The sequence below is a fragment of the Caloenas nicobarica genome, chromosome 10 (genome assembly GCF_036013445.1).
Source record: "Caloenas nicobarica isolate bCalNic1 chromosome 10, bCalNic1.hap1, whole genome shotgun sequence".
NCBI lineage: Eukaryota > Metazoa > Chordata > Aves > Columbiformes > Columbidae > Caloenas > Caloenas nicobarica.
In genome coordinates, this window is record NC_088254.1 from 14,015,199 (window position 1) to 14,042,463 (window position 27,265).

At 37.0% G+C, this 27,265-nt stretch overlaps 3 protein-coding genes across 5 annotated transcripts in view; 2 read left to right on the forward strand and 1 right to left on the reverse strand.

The window, feature by feature from the left end:
* ADAMTSL3 (ADAMTS like 3) overlaps positions 1-5,775 on the forward strand; it is a 182,312-nt gene extending 176,537 nt beyond the window's left edge. For all 3 annotated transcript variants that reach the window (XM_065641638.1, XM_065641639.1, XM_065641640.1), the window contains exons 28-31: positions 1,122-1,326; positions 1,783-1,892; positions 3,409-3,623; positions 4,124-5,775. In XM_065641638.1, coding sequence (XP_065497710.1) covers positions 1,122-1,326; positions 1,783-1,892; positions 3,409-3,623; positions 4,124-4,233 — 640 coding nt within the window. In that variant the 3' untranslated portion in view covers positions 4,234-5,775. The remainder of the gene's footprint in view (positions 1-1,121; positions 1,327-1,782; positions 1,893-3,408; positions 3,624-4,123) is intronic.
* Positions 5,776-9,416: 3,641 nt separating this feature from the next.
* SAXO2 (stabilizer of axonemal microtubules 2) lies at positions 9,417-19,540 on the reverse strand. Its single transcript, XM_065642069.1, has 4 exons — positions 19,494-19,540; positions 13,468-13,647; positions 12,045-12,247; positions 9,417-10,399 (listed from the first exon to the last, which is right to left on the reverse strand). Exons 1-4 carry the CDS (start codon positions 19,532-19,534, stop codon positions 9,417-9,419), a joined length of 1,407 nt encoding a protein of 468 aa, XP_065498141.1. The 5' UTR covers positions 19,535-19,540.
* Positions 19,541-19,625: 85 nt separating this feature from the next.
* Positions 19,626-27,265, forward strand: part of EFL1 (elongation factor like GTPase 1) — a 73,564-nt gene continuing 65,924 nt past the window's right edge. The window contains exons 1-7 of the mRNA XM_065641534.1: positions 19,626-19,727; positions 20,317-20,419; positions 21,107-21,174; positions 21,367-21,451; positions 22,848-22,981; positions 23,609-23,746; positions 24,625-24,839. Of these exons, the coding sequence (XP_065497606.1) occupies positions 20,329-20,419; positions 21,107-21,174; positions 21,367-21,451; positions 22,848-22,981; positions 23,609-23,746; positions 24,625-24,839 (731 nt within the window). The 5' untranslated portion in view covers positions 19,626-19,727; positions 20,317-20,328. The remainder of the gene's footprint in view (positions 19,728-20,316; positions 20,420-21,106; positions 21,175-21,366; positions 21,452-22,847; positions 22,982-23,608; positions 23,747-24,624; positions 24,840-27,265) is intronic.

Genomic DNA, 27,265 nt, shown 5'->3' on the forward strand with positions numbered 1-27,265 from the left:
ATGCTAACATAAAAGTTGTTTTTCTTTTATGAAGTATTCCATGCTTCCCATATAGGAAGTGCATCCCAGATACCTGGAAAACAGCCCTGTATCTGGCTCCTAGTGCCGCCCTTTCCATTTCCCACTTACTGATTTCTGCACAATCTTCTTACCCCAGGGCAACTCTTTAAAACGTATCCATAGAATTACAAAGGATTAGATGTATGGTCAGTGTCATGGGCCCTTGTAATTCAAAGTGGTTTGCATGTGTCTAATCACTTATTTTCAGCACAGCATAGAAGTACAGTTAAGCAAATATAAGAGTTTAAGCATGTGCTTCACTTGTGCTTTAAGTGTTTGCCAAATTTGGGCCTGGCTGACTTGCTGTGCATGCACTGCACCAAATGTTTGCAAAAGTACTTGAGATTTAAAAGGAAGAAAAAGACAAAAGTCCAGACTGTAAAAGATTAATCTTTCTTGAATGGATATAAACTGTTTCACTGTATGAAAATGAAATAATTACTAAAGAGAATAAAATATTTTTCCTGTTGTCACAGTTATGCTACACGTAGAGTCCCATTCTGTATTTCTAGCCTAGATTTATGAAAAGATCAAGTGAAATAAATTGTATTACCACCTGTTGCTTCCCCAGTATTGTTCCTAGCTGCCAAGACAGACTAAATCTTTGCAGCTCCTAATCAATAAATAACATGTTCTGCTTGAGCCATTATCTAGCAAGATCTTGATGTAATAAATTTGGATGAGTTATGACACCCTTCACCTTAGTAGTAAGTAAATCAGTACCAGTCATTTTATAAGTTACAGAAAAGTACCCTGTTCTTCCTTCAGAAATGTTAAATCCAGCAGGGTCTATAGGGTTTACCTAATATAACCTTTTGGGTAAGAAGCCGTATAACTTCTGTTAGCATATATTGAGCCACACTTATCTTGGAAGTCGTCATTTAACCAAATTTATAAAGCCTTGCCTAACAGCTGAAAAAGCTCTGATTCTACCTTTGCTCACAACTAAAACTTGCAGTGACAGGTTTTTTTGGTCTTTATTTGCAAACAGATTGCTGCAAAGTACCAGCAAGTTTGCAATGCTTTTATGGTTGCTACAAATTTACCTCTGCATCCTACAGGTGGGTAACTAGTCCATGGTCTGAGTGCTCTGCGTCTTGTGGCAATGGATTTCACTATCGACAAATAACTTGTCAACAAGTAAAAGCCAATGGCAGTGTGCTCACGCTGCTACCAGGTGCTTGTGTACACAGAGATCGTCCTGTGGGAAGGAAACCATGTACGGGTCATTTGTGTACAGGGGGGACAGTACAGACGCAAGGACAGGTAAGTTACAGAGTTTGTCTGGAAACTCCTTTTGGTATAAAAGTGTATCAGCGTTGTCATTCCATGGGCTGAACATCTATTCTCTTGCACAAAGAGTGAGCTATATGGCACCAGTTGTAATTACCTTTCAGAGCAGTGAATTACAAATCCTAGTTGGTGTGGTTTGTTTTGGGGTTTTTTGGTTGTTTTTTGTTTTGGTTTTCGTGGGGTTTTTGTTTGGTTGTTTTTTTGTGTTGTTGGTTGGTTTTTTGTGGGTTTTTTTTTTTTTTTTGGTCACGTCTGACCTACTTTGCGTTGTTAAAGATGTGAGCTGAAACCTGAGTATTAGTTTCAATATATTTTATAAGCTAATCCCTTACTATATATATCATGTTTTAAGCTAATATATTGCTAGTATATGTGATTAACTTGGTTGTTTCTTTCTCTTTCCCCTCATCCTTTTCTCTCACTTTTTAGTGTTCCAGTCACTGTGTAGGCCGCCCTGTAGGTTTACAGCATCGTCACTTTATATGTCAGCTTCGTAACGGATCTTTGGTGCGAAACTCTTCTTGTGATGAAAGAAAGAGGTACACAGTCTGAAGCAGTACAAGTTAGATTCTTCAGATGATCAAAGATACAGGATTGTCAGTGTAGTATAAATATGCAAATTCTTACATATCAAACACAAGGAAAGGAGGTAATGACAGTCGTCTCTGTGTATACACTGGATTAATTCAGTCGTCCAAGGAGAGTAATGGATTTGATCAGTGTCCTCTGCTGTGCTAAAGGCAAAGCTAGAAATAGAGTGAGGGAATCTTGACTCCCCCAAAGAAAGTAGAAATTGGAGTGATCTGCCATAACTTTTTTTTTCGTTACTACTGAGCTAGGTTTCTTCTGATATAACTTTTTATTCTGGTCTACTGCTGCCCAAATTTTATAAAATAAAATATTTCTGGGCCTTAGTTTGTGGACCATGTAAATTGGTTTACTCATTTATGATGACTGAAATAAGGTGCACTTCTCTGTGTAAATAGATCTCGATCTGCCTCTTAGTATGTACTGTTGAGGTATTGAAGAGGTATGTAAAGACTGAATGGTTGAGAAGGTATGATTTTTTCTTACCTCAAGGTAAGTGTTCTTTGTAAGAACACTTTCAATTTATTTTATTGTCTTTAAACAACTCCTTTCAATATGAAAAGTACAAGCCATACGCCTCCACAGGATCTTAATCAGCAGATGTGCTTGGGACTACGCTATAGCACATGGATGGATGGCAGCCTCTGTAAAACACCATAATCCCCAAAAGGCTGAACGAAAGACAAATTAAAACTGAACATGTAGGTAGGGCAACAATAAGCAGGGAATAAATGGGTAACAAGTACGTACATGGAAATTGTTACCGTGTTTCTCGATTACTGAACTCAGCTCTTCATATTTCCTGCTATAGAAGTGCTTCTGAATTGTGGGCATTTAAAAGCATTTTTGCCGCACAAAAAATGAAATTTTGGTTCCTTTGAAGTACATGGTGAAACTTCCATTTACTACTAAGAGCCAAGATTTCACTTCGGCAACATCAAATGTTTGAGGAGGCTCAGTGTCAGCACAGAAATATTACTTGTGTTCAGGAGAGAGGTTATGCACCAAGAACTTGCAATATCCAGTATTCAACAGTTCAGGGTCAGTTAAGTTTTCCTAAAGGTAAGATATTTTTTTCTATTCCAGGATTAAGGAATTGGTTTTAAAGAAACAGAGTCTTGTCTTCTGTTTCCTCTTGAGTGAGGCATAATGAGTGGGCACAAAATGAAATACAACTTACATATAAGAGATATATAAGAAAATACTAGAAAAAACTCTTTTTGACTGTGAGGGTTGTCAAACACTAGAACAGGTTACCCAGAAAGATTACGGAGTCCCTATCCTTGGAGATATTCAAAACACAAATGAAGATGGTCTGGAGTAACCTGGACTAGTTTACTGTGCTACGAGCAAGAGGTGTGGAGTAATCAGTCTCCAGAAGTCCTTTCCGATATCCATGCTATCATTCTGTAAATAAAGGTTTAGCACAAAAGTAAGCATTTAACTGCCATTTATTTTCCTCCACAGATCTCCTGTCAGAAGAAACTGTTCTTCAGAGGCATGCGATGTCTATTGGCAGACAGGCCCTTGGAGGCCCTGCAGTGTGGACTGCGGGAGTGGGTTTCAGTCCAGACGAGTGTACTGTGTACACAGAAAGAGTAACAAACCTGTGGCTGATCAGTATTGCGGATGGAGGAAGAGACCGGTGACCTGGCAACACTGCAATGTCACATCCTGTGGCAGTATGTAAATGTTTTTTTTCTATATGAGCATAGTAACGGTTTGTAGCAGTTATATTAGAAGGTGACTCACGGTTGTACACTAGTGATTCTTCAACCATTTGATTGTACATCAAGGGTAAAACTATCCTCTCCAAGGAGCACTTCATAAGCCTGGGATTATTTTTCTCTGAGTAGGCCAGTTTGATATTAGAGCCTCAAAAGCACTTTTAGAAACAGGATATTTAGGAAGTTGTTTTATGCAAACTCCTCTACATGTCTGTGCCAGTTGTGACTCATAAGTCTCTGAGCAAGCTGTTAAATCCTGAAAGATGGGGTAGTTTTCTGAAATAGACAATAAGTACATGAATGCAGTGAGATCACACTTCTTATTTGTGACCTATTGCCAGAAATGTAAAGTAAAATAACTACAAAGTTACCAAGAATCCGTCAGTTGTTTACAAGTTCTGCTATTTATCTTTTGTCCATTATAAAGCCTTTTAATGTTTAAATATATTTTTCAGAAGGCGAATGCAAGGATACAACTCACTACTGTACATTTGTAAAGCAACTAAAGTTATGCTTGATAGATATCTACAAACAAAGATGTTGTCAATCATGTCGAGAAGTGTAACTCTTCTATGGAAAGTTCATGGTGCTGCAGTGAAGAGATGGGAAGAGGTTCATTAAATTAGCCTGCTCAAAGTACATACTCATAAATAAGACATTAGTCATAACAGTTAAATGGAAATATGGGGCTAATGAAAAAAACGGTATTGCAGATTGATACGCTGGACAGGGTAATTTTTCTGGGAACTTTTATTATCCACTCTTTGCAATGGAACTTTTAGTGTTTTAAACATTTTCCTGTCTGAGTTAGGAAGATAATATCACAGCATATCACTTGTAAAATTTTACGGGCCATCACCTTATGATTTTATCAGAGGAAAAAGTATTATTGAAAAGCACTAGGTAGTGCTTACTGTCCTTAAATCATGAGAAAAACAAAGTCACAAAATCATTTGAAGAATTTTGGAATGCAGCAACTATTGACCCCTAGGTTTTGTTTTTATTGTTTTATCAAATTTAACACAATTTTTTAATTTATATAAGCCATGGCTTGTAGCTGCAAAATTTTTGACATCAACTTCATTTTCATAAGCAGCTTGAGCTTAAGGGTTGATCTCATGGGATTTGCTTTACTGACATTAGATGTCAGATGGATACACAGAAGTACATTTTATTTTCTGTGCTTATATTTATGTGTACACAGTGAAAGACATTGTAGATGCTAGTACAATTTTCAAAACAGCAATAGATCTGTTTCAAATAGAAACAATGGAAAATGACATTTCATTTATTCTGCTCCAGTCACTGAAGTGCAGTTGAAGCTCCGGCATGATTAGACTTTTCTACTGATTTTAAGTTAGATATGAGGCTTCCTTGTCAGAGCTGTGAATGAAACACTTGTGAGTGCTGTTCTTGTGCACATCAAGTCAAATGAGGAGCCCATAACTGGCCAGAAACAGCTGTCAGATTTTCCATCTGGAATATTTTTTTTCCCGTGTTAATAGGCAAATTGTCCAAGAAAGAATTATTAATTATGAAGGTAGACAAGTGTAAGAAATCTAATTTGAGCAGTTTTCCAGCAATATGGCTTTTCATCGTGACCATTAACCATTAGAGTCTTTTGCAAGTTGTTAAATTCTGATTATGGTATTCCTAGGTAAATTATTTTCCATGTTGCATATTATGCCTCACTAGGGCTATAAGCAGAGAGAACCTCAGAGGAAGCAGTGGACAGATTTTTTTTTCTTTCGTAGTTTCCAAACTACTGCACACGTTGGAGGCCTGAATGCTTGTACTGGCTTGGATCTTGTGTTGCATTACTGAACTACATGACATGCTAATTAGCGGGTGTGCTGTAAGAGCAGTTCTGGAACCATCATTCCTGCACAAGGGGTTTGCATCACTGAGAATTAGATTAGCACTACTGTATAGAAAATGTTTAGCATGGACTATTGTGTCCAAGGCTGACTGCAAGGAGAGGATATTCCTGATCATTACCTTTTTAATCAGCAATGGGTCTTGATTTGTTTAAGCAGTTTTTTTAAATTAAAAGAAAACATTTGTAAGATACTTTTGTAGATATTTATTGTCTGATTTAAAAGTGCAATATTTTGTTTTGTACAGTGTTTAATAAAGATTTTTGGACATATATTTTTTTCTTATTACCAAAATTTCTTATTCGTGTTTTTCTTTTATATTTAAAAATTTCAAATGTTAACACATAGCATTTTTTGTTGTTTTAATTTTCTCTTTGGTTAAGTATGCATGCTATACAGAAGCAGTGCTGTAAATGTTTGTTATTGCGTCTGGCATGATATTCCTTTGTGGATTATTTTATTGCTTCTCCAGTAACTGAAGATGTCTAATATTTAGCTTTATTGAACGTAGTTTTGATATTTCTGAAATAAACTCTAGTTTGATTATTCAATACTGTGATTACCCAGAGATTGTTTATTACTGTAATTTTCGTGGTAGCTGTGCTTTTATTCCAAGTGTTATTTTATCAGCCTACAATGCCCATAATTCTGGGATTTTTTCAAAGTGAAGACTAGTTCTCATTTTTGACAGCTTATCAGACAGATTCTCAGCTTCGTTGCAGTCTGCTTGCACTGCTATTAAGAGGCAATGAAGATGTAACCTGACTAAAAAAGTGGAGAAGGTAATTTACCAAAATCCAAATAAGTCAGCTCTGACTCATTGAAATCTAGAATCAGGATTCTGTAAAAAGGTGGAATAAAGTTACATTTCTTTGCCAGGCCTTCATGTACTGCACCAAGCAGAGTTCATTTAGACCCAAGAGAACAGCTCTATGGTTTATATTTCATGGGTGATGGCAATAGCGGTGTGAAAAAAACCCCTTTGTTCAGAATATCCAGTATGTGTAATATTCTTTAGAAAGAAGACCCTCATAAATAACATGAGTCAAGAAAAGCCTTAAAAATTTGTATTAAATTAAAAATAAATGTCTAGCAATAAAATGGTGGTGTTTCAGAGCGATTGGCAAAGGTACATGGGTTTCTTTAATTTTTCTTTTGTGTCATCAATACATTTTTCCTATGCAGTCTTAAAAAGAAAAAAAGATTCTGTGCAGCAGTTCTGTGGAGCATGCTATATATAGCATAGTGTATGAAAAGACAAAAAGCACTTTTAGAATAGCAATTGAATCCATGAGTAACTTTTCTGCTTTTACATCTTGGTTTAGCATGACATCATAAAATGCTCTTTTAGCATCTGTTATTTTGAGAAATATTAGTTTTCCAGCCTGCTGTTCATCTTGTGTGCATTTCAATAATATGTTGCTTATGAAAAAGTTGACTTCAAGTATTGAATAGTGTCTGAAGGTTTATATTTTGCTGCTTTGTCTGGAAGCACAATCAGTAGGGTGTGGCTCTTTCCACTGTAATGTAATAAAGGCTTCTCTCCTTCACTGTTTAATGTAGGGAAAAAGATTAAGGGCAAAATGAAAGTGAATACACCCCCTCCCCTCTAACAGTCTTGAAACACACCTGCAGAGGAACTGTTAAATGTATCTCAATATGCCCTCCACTTCCTCTCATAGATTTTTGTACTGTGCTGGTAGGTGGCAGCAAATGACTTTCCATAACTTAAGAGGAAGAAGTGACTTGAGAACTAAAAAAAACAGCTGTGAAAATTACAAAAAGCATCTGGGCTCACAGACCCAGAGGAAGAGTAATTTTCAGCAGAACATGCAGGCACACGTAATTTCATGGATTTAGATTGCGTTTCTCAATGAATTTTATTTCTCCCTAGAAAAGAGAGCTGGAGGATACTAAGAGCTTCTGTAAACTCATGATGTACCAAGATTGTGTGTAGGATATGGACTTGGGTTGACTTTGTTTCCTCAGTTGAGGCCAGACAGAGAATGATCCAAGTTTCATAAAGAAAAGGGTGTTTGTAGTTTTAATTCTGCGGTACAGAAGGATGACAATGAATTGGACTTTTTCCTGTCCTGCGTTTACGATATCACAGCTTTACATTGCCCTTGTCCTTTCCCAGTCCAAAACATGTCTTTACCAGCTGAGGACATGAATAATTTTCAGAGAGAAAAATTTAATTGAATTGTTGTTTCATTAACAGAGTAAGTAATATTACAAAAACACAACACAAAGACAAAAATTACCTAAAAGTAACTAATGCTCTAATAATGTGCAGAGCACTCTCGTGCAACGCTTTTATGCACTGCTAATATACTCAAGTCAGCTGTCTTCCTCGCATATGATCCACTCCCTGCTTTCAACGTGTTTCCATTGTTGATCTTCGTTCTTTTATTGGTGATTTGGTTTATGAAGTATGAGCACATAATTCTCCAATGTGTACAAGTTATGCAATACTGAAAAAAATCATACTGCTGTATTGTGATAGAACGTGATAATACTGTTAATCATAGAACTATTTATTTGGACTTGGTTAAGTGTCATGAGCATAATAGGACTGAAATAAGTTAATCTAAATTTCCCAAAGTCAGGTAAATACACATAGAGAAAATACTAAATATCTCATACAAAAGCATAATCATTGCATGTACAGTTTCTATAAAAAATTTGTTTTCTGTGTAACAAGTAATTCTTCGAAGAGCAGACAGACTGAAGCCAGGCTGTCTAGAGATTTCTGCATCTTGGCTGATGTGTCTTTAACTGAGTTTACACTAGTTTCCGTTATTCTACATACAGCTTTATAGTTTTCTGCCATTTCCCCCTTCATACTGCCTCTGCAGTGATCTTTGGCACTGATAACAGGCTGTTTATCTTTAAAAATCAGATAGCAAGATCAAAAACTGTGGTGGGCAGATGGATGTTAATGTTATGAGCCTCATTCTCTCTACTTCCTCACCATCTACCTTAGAAACTCAAAAAATCATCTGTGAAATCTCTTTGTGCAATTCGATTGAATTTGCATGCTGGGTTTAATAATTACTCGGGGAGAGCAGAGGACACACAGTGTTTCAGTGTGTCCAAAGCTTTGCATCAGCTTTGTTTTCTTTGGAAGTAAGGTTGAAAAAAGCACTGTTAGGGAAACTAGGAAACAGAGTCTAATGACCTGCTTTTTATGTCTGAGCGATTTCAAGTATGTGTACTGAAAAGGAGCAAGATGACTACTTGTTAATCGCTATCAGAAATTTCAGTGTGACCTTTATACTCTCCTCAGAACTGAATGAAGGAAAAGTAATGATGACTTAAGCTAAATCCAGGTTTTTAGAAATGCCTAGGTGTCATAGGGTGCTATCATATGACTTGGGCAGCAAAATGTACAGAAAAAAATCATTTTATCAGATCAAAGGATGATGAGATGAAAAACCAGACTGATGAGCTAATTATTTAGATTATCACAGCATTATTTGCTATAATATTAAAAAGTTATGATAAAAAGTTACTTGCTATTTCACAAATACAATAATTTGATTTGCACAAAATCTGAAAGAATTAAATGTATGATACATGCTTGAGATGGAGCATAATGAAATCTGGGAGGTCAAGAAAAGTAGAATGCACAATCAAAAAAATAATAGATGCCATGTAAGATGCATTATTCCTACAAAAATTGTCAAATCTTTACTAATCTTGTAATAAACTTCTGGGTTTGCTTTGATTTTCTTTGAGCTATTAGTTTAAATGCTTTTAAAATCAGAATTTGCATTCTTTAATTTGCTTTAGGTATTATTTAAAGAAAAAGTAAACAAGTAGGATCCCAATTATTTTACCAGGGTGTTTGAAATACTCCATTTAAATATTATGACAGAACAGCTACTTCCTTTGGAATGGGATTACTATTTGACTCAGAAAGTTCTGGAGTAAGCTGGCGGAAGAACCTGTGACCGTGAGAATCTGTGTTTACGTAGACATAACCTGGAGGAGATGGATAATTTGCTGGGCAGGTGTCTCGTTTCTTAGGAGTATACTCTGTGCGATACATAGTTTCATCTTGAAAAGGAGCTGAATTAGGAACTATAGCATGTACAGGTTTGAAACTTTGAGCTGGAATGATCTGATGTGGTATGTAATGAGATTTGAATGTAGTTAAATCATAAAATCTTCCTGTGGGTTTTGGAATTTCCTGTTGTTTCTTAATAATCTCTTGCCGACAGCTGCCCCAAGCCTTGAAGTCTTCCTTTGTAGTAGTATTCCCTTGAAAAGGGGCATTGGTGGTTCTTCCATTAGAAACTGGTCTCACAGGGACAGCAGGAGAAATCTCATGCTTAATGTAATCAAGGTGGCTCGTGGAGTTAAAATCCATGTTGCCTGCAGGTGGAATGTACTCTTTCGTTTTGTGGACCTCAGGCAAAGAGACCAGCCATGGCTGAAAACAATCCTGGAATTCAGTGACTCCATTAAAATGAGCGCTGGATCCAACTTTCACATTTTCAGGCTTGCAGCTTTTTGCAAGTTGCCCGGGTAGCCCTTTAAAATCATTCCGGTGGGTTGTGAGATCTTCAAAGGGTTGGTTGCTTGGCTTGTACTCTTCTTTTGATCTCATGAATTTTGGTTGCAGCTGATGAGCGACATAAGAAGTGCGATGGCTAGTGGTACTATCAAAAGGCACATCTGAAAGCTTGGCTACACAAGGAGGTTTAAAACTTTTTCTAGGATTCAGTTCCCTAGGAATAAAGTCATCTCGAAATGTAGTAGAATTTCCAAACTTCTCTGTAGGTGGGTGGTATATATGCTCCACCTTACTACGTTCCCTTCTTTGAACTTCCCATGACCTATAGTCATCTTTAAGGCAAAAACAAAACTTCACCATACAGATGTTATTACTTAAGATCATTCCTTTAAAATTAAGCCAAATTCTTCCGGCATTAAATCTTGTAAAACAAAGAAAATACATGATAATGTTATCTTTGTGTTTGTGATATGACAAAACTGTCTTCTGTTAGTGGCGTGATAAAAAACAGACAAAAAGTTGTACATGATGGCCTATTTTGAATATTTCCTCAAGTAAAAAGAAAATGTTGCATGCACATATTTAGTGTGTATTCTATACAGAAAATAGCCATATACAATATATTACATTTTACTTAGAAGTTTATGCAAATTACAAGACTGAAATGAACCTCATAGGTCAATGGTTCGTGTTCACTACTGATTGGGAGAATTCTCTCTCATGATTTCCTTATCAACATTATATCATCTTAAAGCTTGTTGGGATTTTTTTTTCTTTGCTTCTGGGTTTTTTTACTAACAGACTGTTCTGCTATAGTTACAAACCCTACTGTCCAATCTAAACTTCTTCATGGGCAGTTGAAATCAATTTGTTGTCTTGCAACCACTGAAGTAATTCAGCTTCAGTGTTTTTCCACTCCTTGATCCTTACTCCCTGTTGAACTGCTAAACCACATTTTAAATGAAGCAGTTGAATGCTTAGATGAGATGCTGTTTATGATGAGACTAGGCTAAATTATTAATTATTTGCAAGTGTATTACTTACACACAGGCTAAATAGAAATATTTAAATTTCTTATAAATTATTTAGAATTAATAAATCTAAGTAGAATATTTATACAAATGCATTTCTGTCTAGCATAGGCCTAACCTTAAAGAAGCTAGTGAAATATAACTCTGATTTTTTTTTTTTAAGAGCCATGTTTCCCAGATGTTATCCTTCCAACTCTTTCTGTCACTGCACTCTCTTACTTGTTCATTTTGCACCAAGCATTTAAACTTTCTGTTTTAATAGCCAAATCTGATTCTCCTTATCTTGATTACCTTGTTGATACCACTGGCGCTCATAATTCAGAACATCTTGATTTTCATCCTGGCACTCAAGTAGATCATATCTCATCATTTACTGTTACTTACTTTTAGCTGGGGCTGCAATGCAGTACATGTAACAAATTCAATAACATGTTTTATATATAAAATTTTCTACTTGTATAAAGTATATCAAAGTCAATTGCCAGAATGACTTAAAAGATTTAGTGTCTTTGTGCTGACCATTGTAATAGAATAGCTTGTGTCATACCAGATCATTACTAAGATGATATGCAAGCAATACAGTACACAAGAAAGGAATCTAAAATCTGCTTCTGTAGAAAAAACATGTTACATGAGCTAAAACCATCTGAAAGCTAAATTGGAAATTGAATTGCAACCAACTTTTGCCTGAGATAGCCTAACCAAGTGTGTGTTAGAATTTCTCTCCTTCTAGCCAAGAAAACCTTAGAGAAAGCTTTTTGCTTAGAACCAATAAGTGTCACCTCTAAACAACTGGAGTGCCGAACATCTTAAGGCATTATCACCTGTTTTCTATTATGTCTTACTCTCTGGCCCAAGCTAAGAAATCCAGTTTCTAATATAGATAATTTAAAATGCTACCTTCACCTTGGTTATTTCTCTTTCTAAAGGCAGCATATATTATTACCTTGGTAGGTTGGTATGGTATCCAATTTTCCTCCAGTAGTGTGTTTTCTCTCTAGAGGTTTCACTAATGTCACTGGTTGTATTTTATGAGCATTATAATCTTTCTGGTATGTGGTTCCCAGTTCTATCTCTCCCGTCTTTGGTTTATATTCTTCTTGTACTCGAAAAGGTCGCTTCACAATATCATATGGTAAATAATCAGATCTGAATTGGGGAAAAAGGAAACACTGGTTAATTCTTTTTTTTTCTGATGGAGTCACTTTTGTAATTTTTTCATTAGGTGGAAAAAACAATGACTTATAATGTTTACTCTGAAAAAAATCAGTCTCATGCCATATGTTAGAGGGTTTGCAAGGAAGAAAGAAAACCATAGTACATAAATCTAGGGTTTCCAATGCATGATATAGTGTCATAAAGATATAGTCTTTATTCAAAGGTAGGTGGTGAAGCAACTTTTTCAACACTCTGAGTCTCATTCTCAGTTTAAAAATATTCTTTAAGATCTCTGAAAGGAGTCTTGAAAAAGTTGCTGCAAAGAAATGATGCAGAAAGGAGAAGCAGAGCAAAGGTCAAACTACTACAAGTGTCAGCATTTACTAATTGCATGAGGAGAATGGAATATAATCAGAAACAGCATTTCACCAGTTTATATGGACATGTTACATTAAAAGCGTGTATGTTACACATGTAGGTGTTTAAACAGTATATGCAGTACACAATCAACCTTGCAGAAGGGTGTTTGGCCTTTCTATGTATGTCCTTTGTGGTTTTTTAGAAAAAAATAAAGAAGTTTCACCTGTTTCCCTTATAGCTTAAAAGAAAAACAATAATAAAAAAGTAAAGGTTTATGATCCTTTTACATTATTAATAATGAGTGATGTCTGTTTCTAACTCTTTGAAAGATGCTCTTTAACTATGTAAGCTTAACATCAGAGTCTGTACACTGACAGGACAGACTTCGGGAACCCCTATACAGTTGGCTTCCTTCAAACTGCCAGTAATTTAGAACTGCCTGAATAAAAGAAATCCCTGTTCCTTTTTCTTAAGGTTTCATTTTCCCATTAGCTCAGATTCCATACGTGTATTACAGAAAGTTACCTAGTTTGTCAGCTTTTTCAGGCTCAATGAGACCTAGATTTCCAAAAGAGGCTGAAAACAAGGACAAACATTTTAGATGGTAGGCTAAAGGACGCTGTAAAGAATGCAAATCTTTTCATATGTGTTCTTCACTATTTGTTAGGACCTTTTTGTGGTAAATGTATTTCTACACTCAAAACTTACACTTTTAAGTATGGTAAAAGTGTAAAGGATGCAATGATTGCATTTTGAAAATGATTGCAAGCCAATATTAGGTCCTCCTTTAAATGAGAAAGTATGATAAATTTATAGAGTAATTATAAAACACACTGCTTCAAAATGTTTACTTAAATGTTGTAATTCCTTCCATTCTCCCACGATGAACTTGGTACTCTTGTTTCGGCTTGAGGCTCCGGGGAGGCGAGATGGTGCTATACTTGGGATATTTTTCCACATACTCTGTTGTGAGGCACGGCTGTTGTCCATTATCATAAATCCTTGTGGGTTTATGAGGGCAGCGATGGCGCCTGGGTAAAACACATCAGAAGAGATCATTTTGAATAGTTTCATTTAAGGGGAAAACCCATGCCCTATCTACTGGGAGTGAAAAACAAATAGGCTAAACTGAACAATGCCAGTAGCTTGTGTTTAAAACTCTTTTCTGAAGGATAAAACCACAAAATATTGTCCTGATGGCATAGGTCCCAGAGCACGCTATACTAGTATGGTCATAAACAATATCAGCATGTAAGTCCTTAGTACAGAATACAAAGGATGGACAGAGTTGATCTCAGTCCCTTAAATGATGGTACCACCAAGATGCACTTCCCTCTTTTTTAATCTTGAATTATATTACTAGTCTTATTTGTAAAAATAACTAACTCTGCTTCATTTTTCCTCTCATATGCTCTTTTTTACTGTTTTTCATAATTTCTCTTTTAATTCCTGTGCATCTGCTCACTTGTTTTCAGCACAACTCTTATTTAACCATTTTTTATTAAAGTTTTAGTGATGTGAAATCTCATCTGCACTTCTAGTGTTCTGCAGGCCATTTCTGACATTTCAGCCCTTTTTTTCAAGGACAGACTAAATCCTTTATCCAAAAACTATGCTTGTTTAGAATTAATTTCTTTTTCTTAATAGGCTTTATTTCAATTATACCTGCTTGCCTATTCGAATGACACTATTGTGTTAAAAGATAAGAGATACATCATGACTTAATTTATTACTTGTACCTTGTTGTTTTGTGCAAATTATGCAAGAAATTAAATTGCACGTTATTTTCTATATTGTTTTGAAAATGCTGTTATATTAATTCTATTTTGCATAATGCACTTACATCTCTCTGGTAGTTTCAAGCACAGTTTTAAAATTTTTTGTCTGACGTGATTATGATTTAATCTCTCCTTTAAGTAGATATAAAATGAAAATGTTCCTCCTGCTTGTGGCTGACAACTTGCAATACTGGTACAGATATAAGAGAAATAAGAAATAAAGCATGTTTTTTAAATGAGTTCTGTAAAATTCTGTACATGAAAAACAAAAATAAACAAGAAGAGTAAAAGTGTACAGCTCTTACTGGGTACTAATCAAGTTTCAGGAACCTAGTTACCAAAGGAATAGTTCAAAGGTCTGCAGAGATATTTAGCTAGCACTGAATACAAGGAAGGAAAAGCACAAAGCAAGGTAAAATAGAACACAGAAACAGACATGAAGGACTCCTGCTGGGAAAAGTAAAATGTAAAAACCACTAAAAGAAGTTGTCTGGAACTGGAGATCCCTAAAGCTGGTATTAGTTTGGGCTGCCTGACTTTGCCAAGTCAGTAGTTCAATAAACGAGAAATGAAGTAGCCCTGTCTAAAGAGCCAGATCCTTTCGGAGCCCCAGCTGCTCACTCCTTTTCAGTCAAGTCAATGGACAGTCACGTAACAAGCGAGAGACCTACGCAGAACATAGCAGGGAAAGGAAAAAGGAAGAAGAGGGAAAGAACAGGCAAGGTAGGAAAACAAAGCGGTGTGTGTTATTTCTCAGCATGGTGCTTGCCTGCCACTACATTTTTCATGAAATTCAGTTACCACCGTAGTAATTTTTTTTTCAGTAAGTATAAACAGCATATGCTATGTCATGTAGCATCTAAAAGTAACAGCTAAGCAGAAACTAAAACCATTGAATGTATGTTTTGAAAGATAGTTGAAATATAGGGTATCAAATCATAATGTTCTTCACATATTTTATGCATATAATTCAAAGGAGTTTGAAAAAAAGGCAATATTAATCTACAAAAACTTCATTTTGACAGTCTACAGTTTGCCATAAGCTGGTTCGAAAGATCAATCACCAAACAAAACACCTTCTCTGTTCTGGTATCACCAGTCTTTAAAGACTTAACTCTCACTACTTGCTAAGCAATATTGTCAGTATATTCCCTGTATTGCTGAATGGTCATGCTACAGACAGAAATAGATACTAGAAAAATAATTACTTGCAGAGTGAGCCTGGAATTCTTGGAAGATTCAACACGGAGGTGAAAGTAATCTAATATATTTCTCCAAGGAAAGAAGGTTTTGAAAGTGCATTAGAATTCATTGCTGAATCAAAAGTGTACTTGATTCCAGTCATTTCTAGAATATGAAATAATTCTGAACAGCCTCTATCTATGCACAAAATTACTTGAATTCAGATGAGAAAATTCAGGAAGATCCTACACCCCCAACTCTGTGCTGTGAAAGAACTTCCAGTGGGCCTAGAAGGCAATGTAAAATTACCTTAATATAGATATGAATTTGACTTGGAGAAGAGATCAGGGGTTTTTTGGCTAACCAATAAATCTACTTTTGGATGTTGTCCAACTGCTAAACCAAAAGTTTTCAATTAGGTAATAACTTTATTAAATGGATTACATAGGGCATCACAGCTCTTTAGAGAGACGATGCTAAGAATCACCAACCAGAGCAGACAAATTACAGCTCCGATAAATGAAATATTTTGCTTACAATTTGGCCAGAACTCCTTGAGTTGCTGATTATTTTAAACTTGTTACTTGTAGTTATCTTCAACCCCAGAGGTACTGATAATTCAACTTAATTTGGTCAGAGTATGCCTTCCCCCATGACTGACTGATGCCTGCTTTGACGGATTATTATTATTTTTCTTCTTTGAAGGAGACTAACTATCTTGTGGCTTGCATGAGGTCTGAACAGAATCTCAGCTAAATAAAATTGACAGTATATGGGCTCTCTACTGCCAAATACTGTTGCTCTGATTATATTAACAGAATGATGCTGAGTTTCACTTATTCAGGATCTGTTTTAAATACAGCGTAGGAAAATTTCAAGGGCCTTGCTAGCAAAGTATTTTCCTCTTGGAGAACTAGGCTAATAATGACAAAAGTTTAATGCTTATCATCACAAAGAACTTATTTTAAAAACAAAAACCCCTCAAAGTTACTGTTCTATGTTGTGTGTTGTTGTTTGTTTTAAACTGCCAGCGCACATGTTGTGGTCTGAAAGGCAGAAGTTACATATGGACACTATTTTTGAGAGTCATCTGCTTTCCTAGTGTTGACAGGAGACCTAGCAGTTTTTATTGGGTTTGCGTGTATTTATGTGTGGTCAGTATGAAAGCTTAAATATCCCATATTTTACAGAAATCTTCCTCTTTCCTCTTAACTTACATTTATTCAGGAATCTAGATTGTTATGATAATGATAACAAAAGTGCAATAAAAGGTGAAAGGCTGACAGACCGAGAAGATAAAGCAGCAGCTTATTTTTATATCTCAAAACTAAACTTCTATGCTTTTGTATGCTGTGCTTATCTTTATGGTAGACAAATACTATTCTTCAGTGCAGAGGGTTCATCTGCCTCAGAAGATTATTTCTTTGGAGGCCAGGTTTAACAACCTGTATTTGCTCTTAGACATTTCTGTTGAGCCAGTGATTTCAAGCCTGACCGTACTTGCTACCACGGGGTAATTTTCTCCTGTTTTAAGTTAACACATTTGGAACCTATGGGAAATAAGAAAATAAAAATATTTCCCTCTTTTATGGAGCAATCCTAAATAACACTTAGCCCATAGTTTCTCCACATTAAAAATAGATCACTTCTAAAATAAGAAATGGATCTGGAATATCTTAGGAAGCAATACAGAATCCAGCCATTACTCTGCACAATGCAGTTTTGAGAACATTTTTGTAGTTTCTTAAAAAAAAACCAACCAAAACCAACCTCCAAACAAACTTTCATCTCTACCATAGCAGCTTGAAAATGATCATCATAATGCCTTGGTAACATCTTACGCTACTGCAATAGTCTTGAAAGTCTTAAACTCAAAAGGCTAGAAATTATGTCAGTTATTAAAAGTAGAGAAGTCCCCAGCATTGGACCTACTTTGCAAATTGATATTTAAGCATGCTCAGCACTGTGTACGCTTCCAGTGTTTTATGGCATTGCAATTATTTGTTGATTTTGGAAAAGATCACCTAATAGGCACAGAAAGTCATTCAGTATGGATTCGGAAAGGTTCTATTCAAAATATTCTTTAAAAACTTGTAACAATTATTTGATTAAGAGCCCAAGACTGCAACCACTAAGTATGAACACCAGCACTCAGATGAGAGCATTTAATGAGTGGATTGTGTCTGTCACAGTGAAAAAAAAAAAAAAAAAAAAAGTCATTCTGGACTTTTAGAGGCTCTTCTCACTTCCCTGTAAAGAGAAAGTAGAATAAAGTTCTGTCTTGCTGACTTTCCTCCCCTGTATTTGTAAATTTTTTCTTCTGTGAACAGCTAAGAAAGATTGTTACCTTCTGTTTTATTATTTATAATTACAGAATACTACGTTGGAAGGAACCACAAGAATTAAACAGTAATTATATCTCCACAAAATTTCCTGCAGACAGCTAAATAACTCCTACAAAACATTAGATCTTTTGCTTCGCCTTGCAATCTCTTCTAAGATGTGTATGCATTGTGATATCCAGGTAACACTGCCATGCAACCAGTCTTCCCCTAAAAACAAAACCACTATAGCTACACGGAAGCAAACAATGTGCTGCCTAAACCAATAATGGCTTAAGATGTTATTGACTATAAAGTTTATTTTAAACCATAAGTTTTGTGCATATTTTATTCAATTAGTCATATTATTAAACTGGGGTTTTCAATTGAGAATTTTCAGTTGAGTTGAACCCAGTTTTCTGCTGTCAGATTTTGTTATATTACCATGTTTACACTTGAGCCTGAGCCAGATTTGATATCTCATCATGAAAACAATGTGTTCCAACTCTTCATTGATCTAGGATTTTTGAAACAAATGCATGGGGCAAACTACACCCACAGTTTTGGCCAAGAAGCAGCTTTTACACTGCCTGTCCCTCATCTTTGTCTACAGAAAATAAAAAATTAAAAAAAAAAAAAAAAAGGTGGAGGGGCTAAAGAACAGATAGACAGACTTCCCATATCGAAACACGTTAAGGAGTATGTTTGCCATACAAGCCTCAAAATGAAACCTGTAGTTCATGGTATGCCTTTTTTTTTTTTTTTAAGTAGGTAGGGAAGAAATTGAAAATCTTAACAGTACTGACACCAAACCTATAAGTATGTATCTGCATTTGGCAAGGTTTAAATCCCTTATGATTTTGGGAAACCTGACACATGAATTTTTTTACTTATGGCATTGATATTGTTCCTTATAGACGTGTAGCAGCAATTTTAAACACAAAAATTGCCTGCTGTACTCTCTTCTGCCAGCCTCCCTGCGCCAAAGAGGCTACAATACAATGAACTGTGTGTCTCCATGAGGGATCATTGAACGTAAAGAAGCAGTGGGGCTTCCCTTCGCAGTGGGTAGTATTATTGGATGTGATGTTAGAAATGCAGATATACTAAATCTGTTTAAAGGGCCGTACTGCTTGCACGGGTTTCTGTCAAGGCAGCTTTAAGCAGAGCTCTTTGGGGGGTTCTTCTGGCGCAGCCCCTCAGTGGAAGTTGGCTCCGCTCGACGGAAAAGCCTGGTCCTGAGGTTTAGCCCGGGTGTCTCCATTCTTTCCTGTTTTAATGTATTTAAGATCTGCTTCGTTTAGGCATATTGCTTCATATTTATTGAGAGGATCCCTTTCAGAAAGAAGGGAAGCCAGAAACTTTTGGAATGGGACTGTTACCCAGTTTCTGCCTTCCCACTGACACAAACATTAGCCATGACCGGGCATGGGGGTCCCTGCGCGGCCCGGGGCAGGTGAGGCGGGGGACAAGACGAGGGATGGTTTTGTGAGGGTGCCATTGGGAGCGCCGGAGTGCTGAGGGGACCCGCCGCCATCTCCCCGGGGGGACGCCCTCCCGGGGAGCCCAAGTCTCCCCCTCAGTGGGGCCGCTTACCCGCAGGTGCAGATCTCGCACAGACACCGAGCCGGCTTCATGCTCCCTGCGCCCGCCCGCGCCGCTCCGCTGAGGTAACTACGGAAGCGCTCCGTCGCGCGGCAACGGCGGCGTCCTCGTGGTTGCGCGGCCTCCGCCGGCTTCCGTCGGGCGTCACGCACCGGGGGCCGGGTCGGGGCTGGGACGGGCGCGGGCTTCCGGGTGCAGGCGGCGGAGCGCCGGCGGGGAACGGAGGTGGGCGCTCGTCTCCTTGTCCCGCGAGGGGCCGTTTGGCGGTGCGGGGCCCGCGCGGCGGGAGGGGCGCGCGGGACCGGCCTCGCGCGCGCACGGGGCGGCGGAGCGGGCGGCGCGCGCGGCCTCCGCGCTTCCTCGCGTTCGGCGGCCCCTCAGCCCGGCGGCGCGGCGGCCGTCCCGGCCTGGAGGCGCTGAGGGAGGGCTGCGGCCCCCGCCCGGCGCACCGGCCCCTGGGCTGGCGGCGCGGAGCCGAAGCGTTGGCGTTTGCGCGGCCTGAGTGTAACGCGGGAGGCCGCGGTTCCGCGGGACACCTGCGGGTGCGGAGAGCCGAGGCGGCTCCGTGTTTGTACAGAGCGAAAAACTGACCGGCGCCCCCGCCCGCTGGTTCTTGTGAAGCATAGAGGCACATCCCGTGTTTTCTAAGTTTCTGGTATCCGAGGTGTGTGTAAGTGGTGTCTGAGGAACGTGACACGCCCCACGTGTCAGAAGTTTCCCTGATGAGTAGCCCTGGTCACAGCTTCCGTAATTAACAAAACCAAACCTGTTCCTAAAGTTGCCTCCTACATAAAATACTTCCCCCCGTTCACAGAATTAGCCAACCATGGTCCTCACAAGTGTGGAAAAGATGGTCACCCTGCAGAAGAAAACTTCTGGAATCAGGAATATCTGTATATTGGCCCATGTGGATCATGGTAAGACACGAGCTTGTGACTGGCAGAAACCTCGTGAGAAAAACTTGTACGCGTGTTTGATGGAATGATGGTGAGATCTTTTGGTTGCCGTTTAAAAGCAGTAGGCTTTCACAGGTTTCAAGTGTCTTAAACCTAATTCGAAGAAGTAAATTTGCTATATGCATGTTTCTTTTGTCCTGATGCAGGGTATCTCTTAAAACTTAGCATTGCACTGTAATAATTTAGAATAGCTGAAACTGAACATTTTCCACTTTTGTGATGCTGAATGTTGGCATGAATTAAATATAAGCATTTGTGTGGTAGGCTGTTGTATTGCCATGTATACTTAATGGGAGAAGTTTGTTATGTAGGTGGAAATAATAAATGCTTACTTTAGGACACAAATATTTTGTCTAATTGCATGATATATTGACGTTCTGACATACTGTTTGTTATTTCAACTGCTTTTTCTGGTATGACAGGTAAGTTTGCATCCACTCTTCAAAAATAAGTTTGTGTGCAGCTAACAGGTGAACTTGAATAACTAGATTTGTTTCTTTTTTAAAGCTACCTTGTACTTTCATAGCATTTTAAAGCCTTTATTAATGTTGATATCTCAGAACAATAGATGTCAGAATTTGTGATATCGTTGCATCTTTTTCTATTGTCTGTATTAATTTACACTAAGAAATTTATTTTTCTTTTCAGGCAAAACTACTCTCGCTGATTGTCTAATATCTAGCAATGGAATAATCTCAAGTCGCTTGGCAGGAAAGGTAGAGTTATACTGTCATTTTCAACAAAATTCTGGTGTGTATGTGCCGGGGTTGTAATCAGTGGTGATTAAGGAAATTTAATTGCTATTCTTGGTAAACCTCATCTCACAGTCATACTCTTTGACAGTTATAAGGTAACTTACGAAGATAATTCTGCAGATTTATCATCTCTTGTTTTGTTATTGTTCTCAGCTGAGATATCTAGACAGTAGAGAAGATGAACAGATCCGAGGAATAACAATGAAATCTAGTGCAATTTCATTGCACTTTGTGAAAGGTAAGTTGTTGATGCTGGCAAGTATAAACTTTAATATATGTATTTATCGATTTTCTCTGTCTCGGTTGCTGTTGAGATCTTTTTGTTTGCAACTTCTACTTTGGTGTTTCTCATTGTTAGGCTGCGATTCTGCAAAGACTAAGGTATGAATTCAGCTGTTCACCAAGATAATCCAAGTTCTGTCTCAGGGTTAGGAAAACCATCTTCACTTGTATCTCTGAGTGGAGGCAATTACAATAGTTGCTTTTATCTTTTTATTTTAGATCTAAATCTTTATGTTTTGATTGTAAGTCTTCAGATAATGTCACAAGATCTTTCAAAAACCAAAAAATTTTTAAATGATTTTGTGCAGTCTTGTCTTTACTTCTATGTCCAGGTGCCTGTTATACTCTGCTATTAATTGTTCAGAGGGTTTTTTTATAGTGTAGCTACGGTCTCGTCTTCATTATGACTCCCATGTTCCTCACCAGACTTATCCTCAGCTAGGATACACATGAAAAGCATAAAAACATGAAGTACATTACTAACAGGCTTGTGCAGAAAAAAGAATAACAGAAAAGCCACCATTAGTCTTTCTATTTCAGCTACAGTTGATTATAAAGAGTAGTTGAAATCAATGATCTTTCAGCTAAGTATTGTAAACTGTGCCTAGTTTATTCTTGGCTGTGAGATGACCTTACCTTTAACGGTTTGAACCTTTTATGTCTGTTGTTTTTCTGTTATATTGAAATTTAGACTCTAATACAACTTCTTAAACAGGAAAGTTGTTTGATCACGTTTGATTATGACTGATGATAAGTGCAGTGAACTCATCAAAAGTTGACTGGAGTCTCTGCTAAGCAGAATTTTTGGGGGAGTAGCGTAAAAAATATTGAAAACTTCTCCTGTATTGATATATTGAAGATATTTTAGTAATATGGAGTCAAAAGTGTGTCTTAAATAAATCACAAGGTTGAAATGACGCATTTTATCAAGAGCGCAGGGTTTCTTTTTATGATAGTCTGTCATGATTTATCTTTAAAATGCAGACTGTAATGCAGTTGATTTGTGTTTCATCTAGTGATCTGCTTGTAATGTTACTACAAGCTTGTTCAGGGTTAGGATTTTTCTTTTTGTTTGGTTGGCCGGTATGGTTTTGTTTTTAATTTTCCAAAGGTATTTGGGCATAGAAAGATGAAGGTTGGCATTAAGAGTGAAATTAAAACAAATTAGGCACAAGCCACTGGGTGTTATGCTGCTGACAGTCTCCTTGTCCAACTGGAGTTTTTCTTAAGTGTAATGGTCACTGCAGATTCGATCCTTAGAAATTAATAATAGTTTAAGCAGTATAACCAGGTGGCTGAAATAAATATTTTTGAAAACTGTTCTGAAATATTAATTTATTGTTTGATCCTAGGTGATCAGGAGTATCTGATTAATTTAATAGACTCTCCAGGGCACGTGGATTTTTCTTCAGAAGTATCTACTGCTGTCCGACTCTGTGATGGTTGCATCATAGTGGTGGATGCTGTTGAAGGAGTCTGTCCACAGGTGAAATAAAGTATATTGAATAGAGAAAGGGAGTAGAGAAAACAGGGTGACCAAAGTCTTAAGTGTTAAGAATTATGTAGAACTAAAGGACGAGCTGGTTTAAGAAGTTTTGTAAAGCTTAATAAATGACAGCGTACTTGAGGTATGAAAGAGGGTAGTTAGTTTCTTGTGCTGAAAAACTGGGCCGTGCTGGTGAGTGGGTGTAGTCATGTAGGGTTGAAACAGCATGCAATTTTTCAGGCAATGGAATATTTGTACAGAGAAGAAATAAATGTCTTAAGGGAAAAATTTAGTATTGTTACATGTGTTTTTATGGTATTGAAAGTGAAAAAATATGCAAAATACCATTGAGATTGCTTTTTTTCATGGCTTACTTTTTATAAAGAGGTGTTTTTATTGTTGTTGTTTTTTTGTGGGTGTTTTCGCCATGAAATTCTGCCATTCTGCAGAATTCTATAATAACTATGTACTATGGCAGTCAAATTTCTGTTTTGAATGTCAGCCTGTCCTTTATTATATGTTTAATTAAATTTTAGAATTATATTGTAATTTACTTTAACATTCCATCTCTTTTGTGGTATCAAGCTTTCTGTAATGAATTTTTTTAAACTGTTTCTTTCTGAATAGACTCAAGCAGTTCTACGGCAAGCATGGCTAGAAAATATACGTCCAGTACTGGTGATTAATAAAATTGATCGCTTGATTGTGGAGCTCAAGCTCACCCCTCAGGAAGCATACTTGCACCTTAAGAATATCTTAGAACAGGTATTCATGCTACAGTGTCATGTCCACACAGCACATTTTGTTGAGGTTTTTTTCTTCACCCTTTTCTGCATTCTTGAATTGAGAGAGACTGTAATTTTCACTGCCTTACAGCTGGAATAAATTTAGAGCAGCAAAACCAGTTTTTTCTCACTTTGTGGGATTAAGCACCATAACATCTAGTCTAATTTTTTAACATTGAGATACATTCTATTTCTAGTTGTCTTTTGGGTTCATGTGATAGAGAAAAGAGTATTAAATGTCTCCTGACAAGTTATCAGGAAGAGTCTTCATTTTAAGAAATAATATGCTGAATGTTTTGTTCTTCCTGTTAAATTGCTTAAACTTATTTGGAGGTAGACAAATAATATCTTTATATCGCTCATGATATTGATGAATTTATGCAGGGATAAAGTTAATGAATCTTTCGAATTGTAGGTTAAGTTGTCTTGAAACTTTTTTTTTTTTTTACCCTGGAATTTACTTTTAAGCACTTATGTACCAGGTTTCCCTTTGCCCTCCTTTATTGTTTATTTGTTGGCAGTAACAAGTTCCTATTTCATCATTCCTTGTTCTGAGAAACAAGGTGTATTACACATGATACTCTGTATCTGATTCAATCCTGATGTGTCTGACTTGGACTTGAAATGTACATGATGTTTAAGTTGGAGTGTTAGTCTCATCAAACTCCTGTTGTCTTCAAATGGGTGGGATCAGATACACAAGTTCTGTCTTTAAAATTGCAAAATGAATCATGGGCATGCTATCTTGTTAAAAAACCCCTTTTTTAATATTCTGGAGGGTGGGGGAATTGCATTTGAATTGCAAGGGTTGTGGAAGAGTGGATGGATCTTAGGGTGTTTTTACATATCCTTCTGTAGATCAATGCAGTCACTGGAGCACTCTTTACCTCTAAAGTCTTAGAAGAAAGAGCTGAGAAAGAAACAGAAAGTGAAAGTATTTCAGACACTGCGCCAGGAGATCAAATTTATGACTGGAGTGCTGGATTGGAAGATACTGATGATTCACATCTTTATTTTTCACCAGACCATGGAAACGTGGTGTTTGCCAGTGCAATTGACGGCTGGGGCTTTGGGTAAGTCTGGGATTTACTTACTTGTGGGTTGGTTGGTTGGTTTGTTTGTTTTCATTGATTACTGCAGTTAAAGTAGTTTCAGTTGCTTCACATTTTTAAAGATATTTTTTATATTTTTCTGTGATATGCAACTGTATATACTCAGTTCTAATATATTATTAGCACTGGACAGCTGACGATTCTACCAGCTTTGGCATCTCTGTGACAGGGACTCCTGTTTCACTTGCACAGCAGCTGCTGAGCAAACTGTAGTGTCCAGCCTAGCTTGGTAAACTTAATATTTTATTAATCGCTCTCATTTGATAGGCTGTAATAGATTAGGTCAAAACCTGCTGCCCTGCAGAAGCTTTTTCACAACTAGATGGGACCTTCCTGCTGTAGGGACAGTTGACATTCCTAAGAAGCATAAGGCAGGCAACTGGCATTAGGGCAGCAGTTTCAGCTGTCCAGTTCGATCCAGCACAATTCTGTGTCACAGCATTACTGTGATCTGTTTTTTCTGTACCAGACTTTGACTTGACCTTGAAATTATGCCTTTTGTTCTCTAGTGTTTATGCTCATCAATCTTGAACTAGTTTTTTTCTGTTCTTCATTCAGGTGCACTTCTTATCTCTTGTTACCTAATGTCTTTATGTTTCAGCAGTTGCTAAAGAACATTGCAGAGATGTTGAAGTAAATGTGAGAATTTGAGGATAGAACGATTTTAGAATTTTTTTTTATTACTGCCTTGAGTTTGTGATCAGTTGTGTTTTTCAGTCCCGATCTTGGTAGCTAGTTTCAAAGGGTAGCAGCCTATTGTATAGATTACACAAGTTCTGATTGCTTGCCACAAGGTGGAGTCGTCGTCTTCGTCATGAAAATACGACGCATTTCTTTAATATTGCAAAACCTTTAAAAAGAATTGGCTCCAGGATTTTTGTCAAAGTCAAGCTCTTAAATGAGGTTTCATGCATAGTTTACAGCCTAACATGAACATTTCTTATGACTGCAGAGGAAAGAAAAAATGAAATGGGTTATTTTTGTTTAATTGTCTGCCATGAATAATACAATGATTTTTCGTTTTATAAATTATTAAGTGGTGTAGAGGAGATTGAAAACAAATCTTCAAATTCTGATATGTTGGGACATTCTTTAGTCTGAAAGAGATATTTTCACAGATGATATGTGTCCATTTCTGAAGGCTAAAGAGTGTTTGCTGATACCTTTGGTGATCTGTACATTAATACACATCTGAAGCCCTCCATTCCCATATGGTGCCAACAGTCACTTTTCTGTTCTGTGGTGTCAGGGAAACAGTATTTTGATCTCTGTAGGCTTTAGCTTTCCTGACTTGTAACTTTTCATTGCAATTCCATGGAAAAAATGGATTATGGTAGTAAACTGCTGTTATACAGAGTATTTGGGATGCAACTGTTACAAATTTATTCAAGTTTGGAGTCAGAATGTGAAGATTTTCTTTAGCAGATGTTGGAATGATTTAGAGCTGTCTGCTATTTTTGTCCTGTAAGGAGAAAGATTGGGCAATTTGCAGCTTATTTTTGTTTGGAATACTGAGAAAGCCTGTGGAAGGGAATGAATGAAAACAAAAATACAAGCTTTGGTTTGGGAAGTTCAAAGGTAGCCTAGGTTTAGTATTAGTATTCTAAGTATGCTGTCAGGGAATGCAAAACATTAAGCAAAATGTTTCTTAAAGAAAATGATTCAGTGAAGTACTTTTTTACAATAAGTAAAATTATAAGCTCCAAGGCAATTTAGAAGCTATTTCTTTAGCTCAGGCTACTTGCTATTTGCAAGTAAATTATCAACTATTAAGATTTTATAGGTTGCAGAACTACATTCTGATATAAGCCTGTGGTCATAAACACCTATGATCAACTTTGTAAATGAGAAAGCAAGCATGTTATTCTTAAATGGTAGGTCAATATAATTATTATCTTTGTAAAAGTGAAAATTCAGATAATTATCTTCCTTTCGTGATTTCTTTTTGTCTGATAATTTCTCTGCAGATAGAATTAAATTTCCTACAAATGTGGCAGAAAATTTGTTTCTCCTGCTCAGAGTTTTAGCAAAAAATTCTTCAGTTTGAACTGTTTGACACAGGAGTTTAATGGAGTACTTCCAGGTTATGTATCTGTTGTAATAACATTGCTGTATATACAGAGATGGAGAAGAAATTTTTTCTAAAATGGTGCTTAGGGCTTGAGAGTCTTTAAGTTGTTGTTTTCAGAGATAATACCTTGTGTTAATTTTTTCTTTTAATTTTTTTTCCCCAAAACTTGTAGCACTTGGTATGTGTTAGTAACTGATATTTCTGCAGAGTGGAATATGTGGTAGATGATTACTGATATATGCTAGGGTAATGTGAATTGGAGTGATAACTGGTCAAACTTTAGTTATTTCTTTGCATTTGCTATCTACCTGCCACT

What these genes read in the sequence shown, in the direction of transcription:
- SAXO2 (XM_065642069.1), bottom strand. Translation starts at nt 19,534, where the DNA reads ATGAAGCCGGCTCGGTGTCTGTGCGAGATCTGCACCTGCGG. An exon ending in GAAGGAATTACAACATTTAA is followed by an intron (nt 12,248 to 13,467) that starts GTAAACATTTTG and finishes TCCCCAATTCAG; the next exon opens with ATCTGATTATTTACCATATG. An exon ending in TACCATACCAACCTACCAAG is followed by an intron (nt 10,400 to 12,044) that starts GTAATAATATAT and finishes TTTGCCTTAAAG; the next exon opens with ATGACTATAGGTCATGGGAA.